The sequence below is a fragment of the Glandiceps talaboti genome, chromosome 2 (assembly GCF_964340395.1).
Source record: "Glandiceps talaboti chromosome 2, keGlaTala1.1, whole genome shotgun sequence".
Lineage (NCBI taxonomy): Eukaryota > Metazoa > Hemichordata > Enteropneusta > Spengelidae > Glandiceps > Glandiceps talaboti.
Window position 1 is genome coordinate 21,938,367 of NC_135550.1, and position 20,978 is coordinate 21,959,344.

General features: G+C 34.7%; 2 protein-coding genes across 2 annotated transcripts in view; both read right to left on the reverse strand.

The window, feature by feature from the left end:
* The window catches only part of LOC144451761 (uncharacterized), a 28,119-nt gene extending 27,527 nt beyond the window's left edge, over positions 1–592 (reverse strand). Inside the window, exon 1 of the mRNA XM_078142667.1 lies at positions 232–592. The gene's annotated coding sequence lies outside the window, so the exon portion shown is untranslated. The remainder of the gene's footprint in view (positions 1–231) is intronic.
* Positions 593–4,910: 4,318 nt separating this feature from the next.
* LOC144453495 (acyl-coenzyme A oxidase-like protein) lies at positions 4,911–20,130 on the reverse strand. The gene is made up of 17 exons (XM_078144804.1): positions 20,012–20,130; positions 18,962–19,058; positions 17,637–17,720; positions 16,919–17,005; positions 16,541–16,639; positions 15,960–16,158; positions 15,307–15,512; positions 14,697–14,731; positions 13,971–14,087; positions 12,967–13,120; positions 12,507–12,596; positions 10,599–10,708; positions 9,928–10,039; positions 8,875–8,962; positions 7,795–7,865; positions 6,592–6,693; positions 4,911–5,631 (listed from the first exon to the last, which is right to left on the reverse strand). The coding sequence occupies exons 1-17, from the start codon at positions 20,122–20,124 to the stop codon at positions 5,419–5,421; spliced, it is 1,977 nt and encodes a 658-aa protein (XP_078000930.1). The 5' UTR covers positions 20,125–20,130; the 3' UTR covers positions 4,911–5,418.
* Between the last annotated feature and the right edge of the window lie 848 nt (positions 20,131–20,978).

The following is a 20,978-nucleotide window of genomic DNA, read 5'->3' on the forward strand; positions in this document are numbered from 1 at the left end:
TCAAGACAATGTAAATACTAAATATGGTCTACACGTGGTATATACAAACAAACCCTTCCCTTGGAATGGTGGGGAGAACATTTCCAGACGAGTCTAACTGGGGAATGAAATAAAATCAGGGCGTGTTTTGAGAGCACTACACATTGTGTATGTTATGAATGCGAGCGTACATTCCATGCCTTGCCGAACAGGACACGTTTTACGTCCGAGACGAGGGATCATAACACTTACCTTTTCAGATGTGTTTTGGGTATTTCTTGGTTGATTTTCTTCAGTTTTAATAAACTCTGGTGATAAACAGCGTCAATTTTCCCGAATTCGCCCAGAAAATATCACTATCCTGCCGGCTTGCGTCCGTTTCCGAATGACGAGCACACCTCTTAACTACAGTACATGTACATATGTCTTGTTGCGTGACTCAATATTATTGCCGACAAATTTTCAGATCAGTGATGCATATGGTTATCGACTTTCCCACGAAAAATACTACAACAAAATCGTTATATCAAAACACAGGTATATCGCTCAATCTTGGGTGTCAGACAATTGAAGACAGTAATATCCTAAATTTGCGTGTTAACGTTGACTAGTGTCGATCGTGTCTGGAGAAAGTTATGATGTGACCTTCTTATAAATATTCAATAGGGTCGGGAAGGAATGAACATAAACATAGACACGTGACAACGAGGCTTTGCTGGAATGAATAGTATAGCTTTCCCGCCATCGGTGCTGCGTTGGCGTATAGCCATAGAAAAAAAAAGAGAGTAACATGTATTATCATAATGTCACGACAGACAGCATGCGCGGATATCGTGCAACTTAGAGAAACCATAAAAGTGCACTAAATAAAGTCACGTAGTGACATCAACGTGGTTTTACCATAGATGAAACGTACGGTGCAGTGTACAGGGTCTAAGGTTTTACCGAGGAAACCGTTTTTTTTTCTAAATTGTAGTAAATACGGAAAAGGAACCAAAAATCTTTTAAAAAATTATTAACATCTTCTGTCTGATAATTTTCCGGAACGGGGTAGAATAAATCGTATACTTGCAATGTCTGTACATGCAACATTCACAACAGATAGGAAGTAAAATGAGAAACTGAAGCCACGCACTCTAAAGCCGGTCGCCTCTGTCTATTGTATGTACAAGAGTAAAACATCTTTTAATACAACACGTCTGCATCTCATCCTCACAGACCTCACATTTCGACGTAACCTTGAGAGAAAACGTTGAATATGTGAAGAGCGGTTTAACGAGCTTTGTGTGTTGGTTTATTATACAGCAATAGACTACATATTTTGCATTTAATATAGTAAATTAATGTCAAAATGCTAAAAAGGGATCCATATCATTTCTAATACTGTTTCTCCATTGTATTTATAATTGTACTTGTATATAGAGAAATTGGTTACTATAATGACAGCATTGGAAATTGATTTCATAAAACATAGACATGTTTGACATTTTAGTATCAAATATGCTATTTGAAACATGACGTTTCATAGGGGAAAGGGGGAAAATCGAGCTACTTTACATTCAAGCTTTTTTTTCCTTTTTTTTGTAATATAGTCCTAAAGGGAAGATTTTGTTTTAACCTGAAAGGCTGTACCGTTAAATGTATGTATGTTGATGTAAGTAGATAGTCAAAGTGAATAGGTAGGGCTTTTTATTCACAGATGATGTGAAAAGATGAACTCTCTGGTACAAGTGTTTGTGGTCCATTATACAGACCAATCTAGTACTCAAATGCTTTCACTTTCCATTGATAAGGAAACGACCATTACAATAGTCAATGCAGGCTTTTTTATTTTGATAGCAACGATTTCTCAGTTGAGGAGAAATGAATACAAAAGTCTTTGGAGTGACCTTAATTTAAAATGTTGATATTTCATGGCCTTCCTTCTACCATACTCTGTACATGCCAGGGTCATACAGAAAACACACTGCAGTATCCTAGTGAGTGTGTGAAGGAACAGAGTATAGAATAGGTGATGGTGGCAGTGGTGTCGATGAGGGGGTTGCTTGATGTGAGGGTAGGGTGTGTAGCTGAGTAAGAATGGGGGTGGGGGCTGGTGGTGATGATGATCAGGTGGTTGATGTATTGATAAGGTAGGTGTAGCAGACTGCATGGGAGTGTTAATTATTAGTAACTACTACTACTACTGCTATAATACACTACAATATTCTGATAATTAATTTCTATCAATGAGCAACTTTTTGAAATTGTAGGTACAGTGGGTTGGTTTTAAGTGGTAGAGTGGGTGTTGGAGGAGTGGGAGTTGTTATCAAGAATACTATGCTAATTCTATTCTGCCTCTTTTCCAGCCAGAGGATGATAAATGGGTAATTTGGAGATGGGGGTGGTGGAGATGGTTATGGGTGGGGGGCACAATGTAACTCTACAATTTCTGACTATTACATAGATCAGTTTCTATTTTTGATTGAATGAGCTTTTAATAAGACCTTTAATGTATTTTTAGAGCACTGCAATTTTCTAACACTTTCACAAATGTCCAATATAAAATTGCAAATATTGTACCCTACCCTTTCATCTTACTTTAGATTCATACAGTTACACACACATGCACACTAATAATAGCTCTGTAACCATAATGTCTCTATAAAACAAGTGTTATTGAGATGCCAGGATATCAAACCAGGATGATTAAACAGGAAATATTTTGATACTTCATTTTTACGTTTAATTTTTGTGCAAGGAATTTCTCAGTCTCAGTGATTTTTTTTATATACAACTCTACAGATTTTCATTTTTCATTTAGGTTTGCGACTTGTGAGGGAGATGAAAATGAGTGAAGATTTTGAGACTTCAGATGACTTCATTGAGAAAACCATCCTATATTTCATATATGTAAAAATCTCTACAACCTGTACAAGAAAGTTATAATGTTCTAAGAGTACAAAGTCCTATTCCCATAGTCTGTTTCCTGATAAAAACATTTTTTACCCTTTCCTTTTTTGTAACCAAGATATGATTTTTAAGTAGATATGAAAGTAAGACAATGTATAAAATTTCCAGCTGTTGGTGTCCAATTTTACTATGACTTATGGAACTTACAAATAATGTTTTATCTGTAGATGCATAGGCTTGAAAAGACTATGTTTGTAATGTGGTTTTTCCAAATTTAAAATCACAAAATGATTCCACAAATCACAACTATGGATAACTGTCACAAACTCCACACAGTCAATGCATGATCCAGTCATTAAAGTTGGTATAATATTTCATGCAAATATTACTCTCAAATATTGCAAAAGTTTATAAAAGTCTAGAAAGCTTCTGAGGAAATAAAGTCAATATACAAATCTTTTAACGTTATGACAAGGCAATGGCAAAATTCATGAACTAAAGGCAACAAAAAAAGAGAATTGTTTCTGGTCAGGACATTTTGTGGTGTGATAATGTGATTTTTTTTTATTCTCAACAAACCTGTCACTTAAACTGCTACATGTATTTATGGCAGTTACAGTTCTTTTTATTTAGTATTATAGAGCAAGTGTGTAGGTGGGGTGGATGTCATTTGCTTGTTCATGATTGTCTCTGCAGTTGTCTTCACTCAAGTAGGGAAGGTTATTTTTGTGTTTCCCCACAGATCTGCAGACTGCATGGGCTGGACAAACACCCCCCAAAAAAAGATCGACACTGTGATATTTAAGTCATGCATGCGTTGACTAGAAACAATTCTCTTTTTTGGGGGGCCTTACAAGACATTTCTTTTACTAAAAAGAAAAAAATAATGCGAAAAACCATATACCAAGTCCATGTTCACCACTCAATACATTGCAAAAAGATGGAAAAAGTGTAAAAAATTTGTTATTGTACGTACAATAACAAACATTTTATACATTGTTTAATGTTTTGCAGTTTATTGAGTTATGAACATAGACTTGGTATATGCTCTTTCGCATTATTTTTTCAAGTATAAAAACATAGTGGAGCTGTTTTATCAAATAAAACTCCAAAATAAATACCAAATTCTCATCCATATGGCCACTTTAAAATACAAGTATCTTTAAAAGACCATTTCAAAGAAACATGGCAGTCAAAATGAACAGTTTTTTCTTGTTTCTCTCTCTTCCTTACATTTCAATCAAAAGATGTAGTCACTGGTAAGTTCTAAAACACATCATTCATATACCCATGTACACATTCCTGTTCAATATTTCCACTGGCTAATTACAGTAGTTAGCCAATTTGATTATAGCTAACTGTAGCCAGCATGAAAATGCAGTGGTTGTCCTTAAAGAGGAGAGGGTTAAGAGAGGGGATGCCCCCCCCTCCCCCCCCCCAAAAAAAAAAAAAAAAAAAAAAAATTCTTAAAACTATTGAACACATACCTGACAGATTTCTTGGTCAAGGTCAACATCATCTATTTAGGGAGAGTGCACGGAATGGTTTATTTCAAGTCACATATTTAACTTGCATTTTAAACCTTTTTAACATTTTATCATTCAGTTTTTTCCCTTTTCATATCTGTGTGTGTATCCTTACTCTACTGAGCTGCAGTAAACCACATGGTTAGCCAGTCAGTTTTTCTTGGCAGTCTGTCTGGCACAGCTATTGTTCACATTTGCATTGTATATACAAAAAAAAGACAACACTTTTGATATCAGTTTTCATATCAAATTGTAACAAATTTGTTTAAAAGAAAATGTATCTCGTAGTGAAGGAGTAAAGAAATTTTCCAACCCCTTTTGATTGAAAAAATATGGACCTGTTTATGTGCATTGGATTGGTTTGTATTTTGATTAGTACACTTACACCAAACCTGCTATAACAGAATGTAATCGTTGGTTTCCAATACAAACTAATTAAAAGTAAAACGTAATATTAATCTATATGTAAAAATAGACAATGCAATGGATATTGAGAATTATACCATACCCTACTGTATAATTGCAAGTATAATATAGGGATGCCAAAATTTAAGCTTTTAGACAGGCCAGCTATAGGAAGTTGAATGTCTAGTCCATGTTATTGATGCACATACACAGACTAGGCATAGGTAGGTAAATGGCAAATATAGGCCAATACACATACACATGTTAGGCAAAGCATAGGAAGGTGAATGCCAAACCTTAGCCAATGCCTGTAGATAGACTGAGTGTAGGAAGGTGAATGCCAAACCTTGGCCAATGCCTGTAGATAGACTATAGAATAACATTAAACATGACATGTCTACAATTTTGAGAATTTGCACGAAGACCTCATGTGTTTTTTCTTGATATTTGAAGACCCTGATATAAGTTTTATTGTTGTAGCTAATAAATTAAAAACATCTGTTAATTTCTCTTTCTGTTTTAAAATACATTCTACCTGATAATTTATTGTTAATTTTATTGCACATTTCCTTCACTGTTCTTCTGAATACTCAACTATGATTTGGCAAAGACAGGCTTACAATCTTGACTGAACCACTGTAAATTTAGTATCATTTTGGGAAGTGGATGGCTTGGATAATTTCCTGTCTTCATCTTCAGGGTAGTATGCCCATGGAGCGATTTCACTAGGAACGCCAGCAATGGGAGCATGTACACAATTCCTTGGCAGTCTGAAAGCTTCTACTACTTGGAGAGCGCAATGCCTGGTTTCTCCACACATCTTCAGGTACTGAAATGAAAATTTTCACATTTGTAAGATTTTGGGTGGAAAGAAGAAAGCATTTACCTTAGTTTCAGTATTATCCTCTGCTAAAAATTATGGTATAAGATTAGAAAATCTGTAAATGTTTCCATTCAATCTTCTGTTACTCAGGTTCCCAAACTCACAATTCCTCTATTATGATACAGAAACTGTGCAAATACAATACAATGCAATGTACCCCCCCCCCCCCACTTTTTTTTAATTATGTTTTCATTCTTTTAGAAGTCAGTAATTAAAATATTTTGTTAATTCATTGCATTCCTACATATATTTTATCATTCATGACCATGTAAACATAATACACATTCAGTATTTTCACATGTTTTAGCTAATTCCCACTTTCTGACAGGTGAAAAATTACCAGAGCAGCAGACCATACGACTTGCATACAACATATGCAAAAGATTTCACACAAAACTTTGATTTATATATCTGTGAGAGAACTGCAAATAATACATCCCTTTATCCCTCAAATACAAGTTGAGATCTTAACCATAAATTTGATAGTTGTCATGAATCAAACTTATTCATGCAAACACATTTATTTTTTGTGACAAATGTAACTGCAGCTGTTGAATGGTGATTTCAGTATATACAGTATATTAAAATCATTGTTTTTATGTGTTTATTGCTCCAAAATTTTGGGATTTCTAACGTCAGAAAAACAAATTGGTTTAATATAGAGTAACGAAAGTAATACCAGGAATGAGTCTAGATATCAGTCTGCAGGAAACCACACTGTTCTAACCTATATATATCTATATGTTAACAATTATAGGAAGGAAATATTTGACTAACACAAACACAAACCGGTTGCAGAAAGTGACTTTCAACTTTTTACTGTTCACTGTCTGTTTGACAACGATATAAAGTTTCATTTTCACCTCAGTGTACATTTCAATACATAGAAAGTCCCATAATACTTACAGCTTCGCGTATTTCTTTGATGTGGGATGGTGAAATGTAACCCTGTTCTAAAAACCACCCCCTATCAGTGTACAAACAATGCAGACCATACAACCTGCAAAACTGAAAGTAAAAATCAAATTTTAACATTGAATAGTCACAACAAATTGAGCATTGTTATAAACAGCTGTCAGATAATAAATGGGATTAGAGATACAGAAACCAGAATCATACTTTTTTGTTGTTGTCATTGCATGAATACAATGTACAAGAATATATTGTAAAATGGTAATGCAGGGCTCTAATTTAACCCATAATGCTTTGGTAGTCAGATTCAGCCAGGTGACTGTTTCAGCTATAGCTTAGCTATACAACCACACTATCAATTTGGTAATCTAGATACCATGTTTTGTAGTCGATGTGTCCTGGAGTACCGCTAATTTCAAGAGCTACAATACAAGGATCAATTCGACTGGATGTATTCTTAGAGTATATATTTTAAGATACTTTTTACAGAAAAGTATCTATTAGATAATATATACCAAGAGAAGCTTTTCAGGTAACCATTATGGCTTGAATTCAACATTTCAAAGTTACAACATGTCAAAACATATTAAAAGAATAAATGCTTGTTTTATACAACTTGGACTTGCATCTTCTCTATCTGAACTCAAAGCTATGTATCGGTACTCCCAAGTCCAAATATGAACATTTACTTGTGCCTACTACAGTCTGACTACAGTGGACTCACATTGGCTTTGTCTACAAACCAAATTATTACATGGACTCAATAGTTACATCAGCTTTTTTCTTGAACAGTTTTGTTAGCACACAATGGAACGGAACAGAAGCATGTGTTATTCATGGCATGAGTTCACCATTTAAAAGTGATTACAAGATCTGAATAGTTACATTACAGACTGGTCAAGCCCTTTTCTCTTTAACATTTTTATGTAAATAATTGAATTGAATAGAAGAATGGACAATTCAAAATAAACCCCTATTAAATGTACCAGTACCAGTACAACAAACCATTTGTGATGAATACCATAGAAAACTTGTTTCTCAGCTAATGACAAGTTTTGTACCATATAAGTAACTGTCAATCTATTCACATAGAAAATATCACATAACAAAAACAAAACTGATGTTTGTTGACACCATAAATTTATGTTTATTGTCACCATAAATTTCATAAAGTGTAAGTTAGTAAGATTCAATTACTTTATTCAATACTTCTTTATCATCCTTGTATTGGCATTTTTCCACTGCAATCATGAATTGTTGCAGAACAACTGAAACCAAAACATAAAAATAAACGATTACAATCATTGGAGAGTTTGTGTGACAGGAAAACTACACTGTCATGAAATTTGAGATGAAAGATTGCATCATTCCAGAGATGCTAAAGTCTATATTTAGACTTTTTATGTTTTATTTTTATATCTAGTTTGACTGTCATTACTTATAAAACATCAAGATGTCATAATTTATTTGTGATTGTGACCAACGTTATCACCTAACTTGGGTTACCTTTACATACTGTGACTAACTTAGCGGGCATTGCACCAATAATAAATACATGGAAATTATTGCTACTCATTTCCTCATACATGTTCTTTTAAACATGACAACCGAGTCAAATCTGATCAATTTTGTTTTGTTTATACAATATATCTAGTGGCTGTATCTATATATGGTGGTTGTATTTTATCTGTACGCATTGCTACATATTTGTAATGGCATTTTATTGATGTCCTTAATATGATCAATACTATACTATTAATCACAATAAAACTAATTCTATTTGTGGGATATAAAACCCTCTCCAGGTCAAGTCCATGCAAAAGACAGTGGTCTTGGCAGGATTAGGGACATGTATCATGGCATTTGACAATACAGTCAATTCAAAATTAGCGCCACTGCAGCACAATTGTATTTGGGTGTTACTATGGGCATGGTCTTGTTGCAAGGCATATTTGCTTACATTTTTGGAATCTTTATTCACTTTCCAAAAGTACTGTCCCCACCAAATGCCAAGGGAAACGGTCTGACGGTTTTTGAGTTTCAGTCGTCCACACACACATACACACACAGACAGACAGACAAACAGACAGACAGACATCACATTGTGCCTATAGCACTACTTAACGTTATCAGTTCAGTTGTGCTAAAATCCCTTGAAAATGACACCTTTAATACTATATACATGTACTATGATGTATGTGGAATTTGTTATTTTCATCAGAACTGACACCTTAATCAAAATATAAAACTGATGATTTTCAGATGTGCCAAGAGTACCTTTCTGTAAGAAGCTCATTGCCATGGTAACAGCATGTTGTTGAACAGAATTCCAGGCACTGAAGGGTTCTTCTTTCTTAGTAGAAACCTACAAACAGAAAAAGTCAGGAAATCTATCAGTTATGAAAACTTGACACATTTTGGACTGATTATCTCTAATTTTCTTCCAATTACATTCATTTTAATCTACTGAAATCAATCAAGTTGTCCATTCTAGTTTTCATAATTTTCTGCATATTTGGCAAGAATGTAAAACTATGGGCTGCCTGAGTTACAAATTTTTATTAAGCTAGGGAGTTAAGGTTAGGGAGAGAAATAGGACTAGACTTCCTAGTATAAAACTGATTTGTATAGTCTGTATAAGGGTAACCTCTGTTCTACATGTAGCATGTAGCTATTGCAGGTAACAAGAATTATTGTCCTTGCTATTTTGTAAACTGAACCCTTCAGGTTACACTGTATAATTACTACCCTCTAATACTATTAATAGCCATAATATCAAAATACTAAAAGTGCACTAAACATAACATGCACAATAATTGCTATGGTTAGCTGATACTAAAATATGAGCCAGGGCAATGTTTGGTTGCCAGCAGTTGTATTCATCAGCTATTAACCAAGCATGTATGTACCTAAAAAAAACATCATTTCTTAACCACTTAAAATGCACAAGGTGAAACATCAGCTGTAAAGTATACATAACCAATATTTTCTCATCTGTCCTAATATCTAGGTTAGTTGGGCAGATGTACTGTCCATACAAGTTATTATCAGAATGAACTATAGCCTGCACTATTAACATTTACCTATTGTTCACCCACCTTATACAAAACAAAATTGTCATAAATCACTGGTTTTCTTGACACCGTACCTGTCCCCCTCTACCTCAGCACTAGCTAACAAGTATGCCACAACGTACAAGAACTAGCTTTTTACAAGAAAATCAAGTTAACACACAGTACCATTAGCAAAATCAAGATTTGGTCATACACAAGGAAGAATGTAGTAAGTTATCACTACGACAATACTTCATTTTAAGAGGTATCAAATTACCTTGTTGAGAAGTCTGGCAGCTAGTGTTCTTAGCTGTTTACCTTCCCTGAACATAAAGGCCTTCAGAATAAATTGCAGATCAGTTACAGGGTGAATATTGACTGCAAACATGCTGGAGGAAAAAACACAATGCCCACAAATTAAATAGTTTTCTTGTGTAATTCTTAAAATTAATATATTTTAGCCCAGGAAGTCATAACAATGTTCAACACAGTGCAGAGTACTATGTAATTTCTAAAATGAAAACAAATAGAAAGTTTACTATTTTGCTTTTGTTTTTAATGTCATTGATTTAATGAGACATAGAAATGCTTGGTATACATGTTTTCATATCAAAATGTGTATTCAGTGGAAAGTAAGGTTTACGACAAAAATGTGAAAATAGAGTGCGAGTGAAAACAAAACATTCAAATTTATAATCTCTTGTCATTTTTACTTTCACTGTTTTTGGTTTCTGTTTCCGTATTAAAACTGTGTAACACTATCACATAACACACCAAGTTGTAATAATCTTATTGGGGTTATTTAATAATTGTTGTTAGTGTTATGCTTCAATCTGTCTGGTCTATAGTTCACTGCAATTGTAATCATCATAATTATGTATTGTGGTCAATCCATAATATTGACATTTGAAAATCTTGTAACTAAACACCTATTCTTTTACTACCCACCTTGTTTGGAATGAGTTCCAAAGTCCACCGGCCATAAAAGTTAGCATTCCTTTGACTCTGCTGCCTCCAAATTGTCCACTGTAATGGTCAAGAATTTCTCTAGCTACTTGCTGTAACAGAAATTGAATGGTTTAACCCAAAAACAATAGGAACTACATGTCACCAATACCGAATCTGTCCAAGGTGTTATTTTATCCACCTTTACAAATAGTAAGCATTGCTCAATGTTGTAACTGCATGCACACAAGTCTGTGTCGGTATCTGTATTAAAATATTAGACGTTACAATACTTTTCTTTGTTTCAAAATTTTTTTTTAGTGTATTTATCATTGAACGGTTTGCTTTTATTTTTGCTTATCTTAGTTTTTTTTCTTTAATTTGGGTAGATGAGGACTGACTGAAGTAGACATCTATATTTCAATAAGTGTACATTATACATGAAAGTGGGAAATACACATGAAAAATATAGAATTTACCTGAAGTAGTTCTAGGACCAAAATTAAATTGTAAACATGGTGAAACGGACAAGGAGACACCACATATTTCTTTCACTTTGTCTATTTCAACAGTTTCTCTGATATGATTATCACTGAGATAAGAACTGCTGGTTCAGAAATATATCAACAAATATGTATCAGGACTAGAGTCGTAACTTCTGTGCATTGAGAGAAACAGAATTTGTGCTGAAGTTTTTGTGGTACAGTCATGGGATCTCTATGTACCTTAATATGACATACTGGTAACACATGTAGAAGAAGGACAGAGCAAAAACTGCCCTCTCATATGTCTGACAGCATATATAACATAGGTGTCTTTCAAGTTTGGTTTATCGAGGTGAGCTAACTGCAGCCAAGTAAAACATACCGGTACAGTGGATGTGTAGTATGCAATAACAACTTAGAACTCTACAGTCAAGTATACCAGTACATACTTTTATAACACTTCTTCAAAATGTTCTTCAATCAAGTATACGAGTACATACTTGTATAACACTTCTTTCAAAATGTTCTAAAATTCTGTACACCTACACAGATACTGGTCCTAACTACAGGTGGTATTTATTGGTTTGAGAGTACTCCGAATAAAGGTAATTCATGTCTATAATAAAATATAAAAACCAAACTCTGAACTTTTCCTCTCTTAAAGTTGTAGTGTGGATTTTATGCTACAAGTCTGGAATGGCTTATACTACAAGTTTGGAATGGTTTATTGAACAAGTTTAGAATGGTTTATTCAACAAGTTTAGAATGGTTTATTGTACAAGTTTGGAATGGTTTATGCTACAAGTTTGGAATGATTTATGCCACAAGTTTGGAATGGTTTATTCAACAAGTTTAGAATGGTTTATGCTACAAGTTTAGAATGGTTTATTCAACAAGTTTGGAATGGTTTATTCAACAAGTTTGGAATGGTTTATTCTACAAGTTTGGAATGTTTATGCTACAAGTTTGGAATGGTTTATGCCACAAGTTTGGAATGGTTTATTCTACAAGTTTGGAATGGTTTATGCTACAAGTTTGGAATGGTTTATTCAACAAGTTTAGAATGGTTTATTCAACAAGTTTGGAATGGTTTAGTCTACAAGTTTGGAACAGTTTATTCAACAAGTTTAGAATGGTTTATTCAACAAGTTTGGAATGGTTTAGTCTACAAGTTTGGAACGGTTTATTCTACAAGTTTGGAATGGTTTATGCCACAAGTTTGGAATGGTGTATTCTTTTTGAAGTAGAGTGATTCACTGATAAAACTGAAATGTTGGGTGTGAGGCAAAAATCTATCTTGCTTGATGTCCGAGGTAATGATTTAAAGGGGGCTATTATTATTATGATGTACACAGGTTATTTACTAGCCTTATACCAACTTAAGAATGACGTAAAGAGTAAAGAATGCATGTTAAAGCCAACATACCTGCATTAAAACCATGTTGTCACCATCAAATGTCACAAATATATCTGAGTCACATTTCAGACAAGTGATTCGATTCTCTACCATATAGCCCTAAATAGGAAAGATATGTCACAGATTATCAAGTCCATTCTCTGTCATACCACCACAGCATTTTCTACACGTCTGTCAATACTGGATGTAAGTACAACATCCACTTACCACAGCATTCTCTACACGTCTATAAACACAAACTTACCATACCACCACAGCATTCTCTACACGTCTATAAACACAAACTTACCATACCACCACAGCATTCTCTACACGTCTATAAACACAAACTTACCATACCACCACAGCATTCTCTACACGTCTATAAACACAAACTTACCATACCACCACAGCATTCTCTACACGTCTATAAACACAAACTTACCATACCACCACAGCATTCTCTACACGTCTATAAACACAAACTTACCATACCACCACAGCATTCTCTACAAGTCTGTAAACACTGAATGTTCTGCCATGTACTGTAAGCTTTCAGTCCTGAAGTCAATGCCTGTAAATATCTATTATCTGCCATATTTGTAATCTCACTAAATTCTTTATCCATAACTTCACCTGCGTAACTGAAAACATAATAATACAATATTACTATTTACTCAACTTATTTCCCTTCTCACTTTCATATATTTTCACTTTCCTTCATTTCAATCCTTCTTTATTTATTTATTTTTTTTTTACATTTTTCAAAATGAAAATTTCTGAGGCTTGTTTTTGTATTGCTCTTCAGCAATTCTACTAGCTAAAGCAAGTGTTATTGTCCTGTGTGGGACCAGGTTTGCATACACAACTTAACTGTAATAAGCTAACCCTATATGTATCTCAATCATTAAACTATAATGCTTTTGATATAAAAAGGGGCGGGGTTTGATTGTTTCCAAGACAGACATGAATAGATCGGTTTTGCCAAGATTGTCCTCATCTCTTCACAGGCTATCTTCCAGAATACTCTTTCTAATCTATCAAGTAGTACAAAATATAATATCACAGAAACCCATGACTCGTGAGTGTAAGTGTGGCGAACTCGCGGTATTTACATGAGTGTCTGCAATGTTTTCTGTGGCAGTACATTCATGAGCATAGTGAGTGAAGTGCAGCAGAAAACACTGCAAGCACGAGCACAAATACCCCTTGAGTACCCACACTGGCACTCGTGCAGCATGGGGCTCTGTTATTATTACGTATGGTTTATACTAAACAACAAATTTCTGTAAAAATGACACCATGCGATCACACACTTCTGTGTAGAATGAATGATCGCATCCTCATTTGCATATCATTTGTATCCAGGTATGCAATAATGTTTTCGGTATTGCCATGACTGAAGTGTAAATACCACTAGTATGCACTCACACCAGTGCAAGTAATCTCTGGTACATATGTAATAATGATCAGAATTTCACTGCACTTGCATACCTTTGGGTAAACATCAAACCAAGGCATGTTGCTAAATGTGGCATAAGTCTAACTTGATGTGTCTGGTAATCTAATAAGGTATACTCAGGACCACCTGATGGACCAAATTGGCGACGTCTGAAAAATAACAACGCAATAATTGGTATTAGCTGTCTTTGTATGTTAGACGTACACACAAAATCTGGTATACATGTAACACTATAAAGAATCTACAATTATTATCAATGAACTATCTTTCCAAATTCCATTCTCTTTTACTTTGAAATATCTGTATATCTGTCTGTTAAAGACTGCATCACAATCACTTTGTCCAAATATGGAATATGGCAAGTTCAACATTACCAAATTGTCAATCTATTTTGTGGTATGCCTTCCAATACAATCCCCAGCTTAAAGAGCCTATGAAAAGCTATTAGTTATATGCTAAATTACTTAAAGTAAGTTGCATGATGTCATTTTTTCAGTGTCACATTAGATATAACCTGTAAAATAGAACCTGAAAACATGTGTTGCATAGTAAGTGTGCACTGGTAAGGAGTCTGAGATAGAAATATATGTCTTCGTATCTCTAAATATATTTTGTTTATTTTGTGGTGGTTATAATCCTGTATGAAGGAAACTGACTATTAGAACACCAACAAAAATTATCAATATTGTAGAAGTAATAACTATTCAACTGAAGTATTCCTAAATCAGGATCAAATGACTGACTGGTTTTATACTTACTTTAATCCATACCGAATAGCTATCTCCAAACCAACCTATCAAGTCAAACAAAAATAATATTTTTACAATAGTATATTTGGATGGTAAGGTTTGTCACTGTTTGGATTCCATATTGCTGTTGGTTACAAGCAATGCGGTGCAAAACTAACAATTTATCCTTTAGATTTGTCAATATACTAGTTATGTCATATCAAATCGTCACACTCAAAATCTTGAATTTTATGAAATTATGAATGGTTAATGTGAATGGAGATAAAAAAGAGCTAATTTCATTCAAAAATTTGTATAAGTATACCAACGGCACAAAAATGACATGAATATCATGTCACTTTTTAAATTTTATCATCATAGTTCCGGGTGCTATTCAAAAGACAAATGACTGTAAACTTTGGCCACTAGGTGGCGCTATTTGATAGCAGATTATGGCCACAAGCATGGGCCAGACTTGTCCAGTTCTGTAGTGCACTTTGCAATCATCTTTCCCCAATATTCCATGACAAACATCAATAGTACGGTTGGTTGGTTATTTCTAATAGGTCTGATTGTGAGATAGATCTGTTAATTCAAACTTCTGTAACTGTAATTTGTAATTTGACTTTTTGACATTTACCTTCATAGATGTTGTACCCTGAAAGGCTAAAGCCAGCCTTGTTCCAATCATAGCAGCTAACATTGTATTAAATCGTTTACCATTATTTTTTATTGATGTTGTATACTCTCCAGATGGACTGACATCGGCATAGCGATTCAATAGATGATGGCGTGGAACACGTACGTGGTCAAATCCTAACATTCCATTATCAACACCATTTAAACCTGTGACATAGCAGAGTATATGCATATACCCATGGTTACTCTGTGTATGTCCTGTGTTGAATTTATAATTCTTTCACTTTAAAATATCAGATGACTGATATCCATTGCCCTCATACATGCAATCTATTACAATACCCTTACAGGTCAAAGGTCAAGTCATATGTTGATAATAACATACAATACTACATGGTCTGGAATGACATCTAAGCTCACAAGATACAGTTTTCTTCTTGTTAAGAAAAAAATAAGAAGATAAAATCTAGTTGAATGTCTATATCACAACCTCATCATAAATCTATGCAAAGCAAACAACAGAAATTCTACATTCCCCACCATCAATTAGGTTCCAAATTTTTCACAAAAACTAAACTCGTTGGTAAAAAAAAATGTGATAAATAGACAGGTTTATCAGACTCGGTACTTTCATTGTTTTCATACTAGCCTTACCTTCTTTGAGACCCATGTCAGTGACAGAGATTCCTGGATTCAAACCATTGTCATCTCTGATAGGAACAATAAAGGCATGTGGACCCTTAGACTGTCCATCGAGTATCAACTGAGCAAACACACATGCATAGTCTCCATGTAGTGCATTGCCAATGTAAATTTTTTGTGCATCATCACATGGAGTGTTGATGATAAACTCCTGGGTATGGAAGAATGCAAAGAAGACTGCAGTCACACAGGGTGAAGAACTTGGTTTTATTGGTAATTAGAAAGGACATCTGATATTATCATTGTAATATTTCATGATTCAACATAAGTCAATTTGTGTACACACACACACACACACACACACACACACACACACACACACACACACACACACACACACACACACACACACACACACACACACCACATACATACACACTGGCTGGCAACTTTTTCATTACAGAACACTAACTTATAAGGACAGTGGAAGTTCTTGTATTTACCGGGTTACTAGGATTTACCTGCTGTCAAGTCAGTAACATCTTTTAAGCTTTTCAGCAGTCACATTTGCCAACACTAACTAATTCAGTTACCTGTGTTTCTGGATCATAATGAGCTTCTGTCTGCAGCGCCCTCACATTACTTCCATGACCCCGCTCACTCATAGCAAACATACCAGTATACTTTAATTCCTAGTAAAGAGAAAGGACGACATAAACAGAATAAAAAGCAAAAAATCTATAAAAAATAAATATATTAATCATACAGAATCAATAATGATCAATTCATAGTGATATATGTTTATGTAGGATTTTATGTTTTGTATTGTTAACATCAATATTATTATTTGGAAAGATCATACCAAACTTCTAGAACTTCCAAGATGGTCTACAAGAAAGAACATAATAACTAATAGTCAAAAGATATGGTAGATATGTTACAGATTTATCTACTTCAAGTGAGTATCATACCTTGAGTGGTTCAAAAAACTGTTTGATATGTTGTTCTGTGCCAAGATTGATCACAGCTCCACCAAACAGCCATACCATTACACCCATCTAAGAAGCATGGAAAAATATATACAGAATTTCAAAGTTATACTGCCAGATTTTTTTATCATGCACACATACATTTACACACAAAATACAAAATTCTGTATTTCTTATGCCTATTTTCCTGTCAACACTTGCTTTTGGATAGGATTGTCTACTTGATGGCAAATAGGTTTTAAGTCAAACTGAAAGATTTTCATGTTTCAAATGTGGTTTGTTGATTTCCTATCAGTCATAAGGATAGCTTGTCAAATTAAAATCAGTTTAATAGTCAATTTTTTGTGACACCAAAATTCGGTGTTGCCCTATCCCTTAGTATGTGATTACTAACAAGAAACCATATAGTTATAATTTTTCTAATTTTGACACACACAAAAAAGTTGTCTTTCATTAGAGAACACATTGCAACTCAACAGTGTTAAATTCTACATGCTATAGTAGAGTGTAAGATAGAGTTACACTCCCATAATGTTGACTGCTGCACCACACAGTGAAGTAGTGGTGACCGGAGTTCCATTAACAGTATCCTATGGTCTCACAGTTAGCAGGAGTACTATGTTACCATAATGTTCAACATTTGGTTTAACTACAAATAAATCAGAAAGGTACAAATACATGTACAGTCCAGTACACCTACCTTTACACTAACTGACAAATCGGTACATGATCCTACATCTCCAAGTGCTAGATTCTTGTTCATATAACCACTGATATGACCAACCTAAATGGTGAAAATGACATGATGACATCATTGGCAATATGTATATACAGACACACACCTACACACAGACCTAGACCTTGATCTAGACACACACACACACACACACACACACACACACACACACACACACACACACACACACACACACACACACACACACAACCTATGTGTAGTTAACAAAATTGAAATTGAAGAAAATCAATATGGACACAACACATGATGTAGTTCATTTATTGCATATAATGATCTCCTCTATCTGACTTTTATCGATATCAGATGACAACTTCCAAATGTACAAAAGTACTCCCCTGAAAAAAATATTTGTTGTTTATTCTGAATTTTGAACTGTATCATCTTGTCTGTTAAGTCTCTTCATGGCCCTAATCATGCTAATGCGGGTTTTGAAGACGACCTCACTGATAGAAGCTTGGGTGACTTTTTGAGGGAGAATGAGCTGTGTAAATGGCCGAGGTTCATAAAATTATTATTCAAAACATAAACTTTTTATCACAAAATATTTTTTATTGGATTTATATTAAATAATGAGGCCGACATTTTTTTGTATCATATTTGTGGAAAATAGTTGGTAATTTTGTGGTTAAATGAACAACATACAATTTTCCTCCTCTCTAATTTCATTAATGAGTCATTCCAGGATATGTTATCACTCAGTAACTATTAGTACAATGACTGACACCCTAATAAATTGACTATACACGGGAATACACCAACTCTCAGCTTCTGATATTTCAACATGTACTAAAACAATTATTGTTTTTTGAAATACCGCATTAATCTATCATTAATTGTTCTTTTTTTAAAAGTATAATGAACTATATATGATCTATATCACATCTATGAATGGACAATGTTTAGTGAATATCAATGAATCTTATTGCTTTTATTTATGCCTTGTGTTAATTTCTCATTTGATATGATTAAGTGTCATTGACATCACACAAACAGGATAAAGTTTTCTGATTTACCAAGTAAATAAAATACTGGTATTGAGTTGTAATTACATTTGTCTGACTCCTATTAACACTTCATTTTCACTACCTGAATGCATGTTAAATGTCTTGCAAAGTTGCACATCAATGTGTGTGTGGGGTGTGGGGGGTGTGGGTGTAGTCACTATTCCTTGATTGGAATATATAAAGGAATACATGACAACAGAGTTTGACTTTTGACCTGTGTACATATCTGCACCACTAGAAGCTGATCTAGATTATATCACCTACCTGATCATCAAACTGTGCCTGTATATCTGGAAATTTCAACAGATATTTGGCTCTCTGCAGTGTTAAATCTCTAAATGTGGATAATGGCAGATCAAACCTTCAAAAAGACAAAAATAAAACATGTTTGTGATTCAAATGGAAGGTGACTACATGTATTTGCAGAGTTGTATTTTGCTGAATGGTTTAACAGATCACAGACGTGTATGGTCCATGGTTAGAATCACACTGTGTGGTCAGCTTTGAATATGTCACCACTTTTAGCATCGCTGCTGACATTGTTTTCTGAATGGCTAATTTCCTTATTCAAGATTTGCACCATCATTGTGTACCAGTCAACAAAGCATTGGCTAGATGCAGTACTGTAGCGGCGGTTTCGCTCCGTCGCTCTGGTCCTCTGCTAGAACCGCTAATTTGTTTTTCTTTTGCAAAGCCCATAAGAATTTAAAAGGAAAGCAAAAAATGTTGAGTCACACAAAATAAAATATGAAAAAGAAAAAAAAAGGATTGCAAATAAAAACAAAGCTACAATTATTGCAGCTAAGCATCAGGGACCTGTCAGTGATAGTAGGGTAAAGGCTGATAGATGAAAGACTTGATCCTGTATGCTTACAGAGGCTGCAATGGATTGTATGCTCTCCAGTCTAAAGGTATGTTATGCCATTATAAGTCTGTGAAGCACTGTGGGTACATAGTGTGGGAAAGTGGTATATCATATATGTTACATGTCAAACAAAGCACAAATTCACAAAGTAAATAAACACCTAAAAAAATCAAAATGAACACGTCTGGCCATAAACATTTTGAGATTAATGACTATGTATATGTTTCCCTTGTACTTGGTCGTACTTTGTTCTCCTCAGGCCTGGAGTCTGGACCTCAGACACTTAGGATGTTACTTTGTTAGTGATGTACGTCTACCCTGGTATGAAACAAAAGTTCGACGACCTGCCTTCTTGTCCGTTGTCCTTCACTCATGTTACGTGACAGAAGTCAGTCAGTCGTGTGTCGCGTCAAACAACAGATTGACATGTGTGTTTGAACAATGCTTACCTAAGATTGAACAGGTCACTTTCACCTATATAACGTCGTAGTTTTTCTTTCACCTCCCAATATTCGCCGTCCAAATACCGAGACAGACTTGAAGGGCTCGAAGCACTTGCCATTTTGGAGGACCTTTGTTGAGTGAGGGCGCTAATCAAGATCACGGGTCAACGGTCGCGGCCAAATTTGTAACTCATCAGTTGCAGAGGAAAATGGTGATGGATATTTACGTGTAAATAGATGTAGACTTTGTTCAGAGACCGCGACGATCTTGCCCAAACATTTTCGTCGACGGTTTCTTTCCAATTTCCACTTTTTGAATGACGAGTTTGTAAAGTAATCTCGTCAATCTCGGCAGCAATATGCCGTTGAGGGCGCAAGTTTACATCGCTAAAAGGTTGAACAAAATTATTATCACCCCAGCGTCGACCACTTTCCCTGAATATGTTTATATAAGCTGCCAATAATCGATCGTATTTTGCAGAAGCGTTATACGTTTATTTAAGCTATGTATTTACGTGTATTTATGGAGGTAAAGAAATTAACCATCGACTTAGTCTTTCTGCTAGATTTAATCCGATAAAATACGACACATGCCCGAACATCGCTATCGAGGATGGAACAAGCCCTCACTGCAAACTTCGTTCGCTTATAGTATCGAAAGAAAGCCCGAACGTCTAGCAGCAAGACTACCATAGACTGTAATTACAGAATGTACAAAAGTTGAAAGTACAACTCACAAACTCACGGGATAAGCTTATTTGCCTAATTAACACACTGCCCAGTGAGTGTAAACATCTACTGATCGACTAATGGAAGTACATACGGAAAGGGAGGCAACTAGTACTCCAAAAGGTCTAGAGGTCTAGACCATATCCGTAAATCACCCTACCACTTAATTATTCATGAATTCACAAACAAGGAGAAATAAACAATGTAAAATAATGCAAAGCCAAAAATATCTATTGTGTAGACC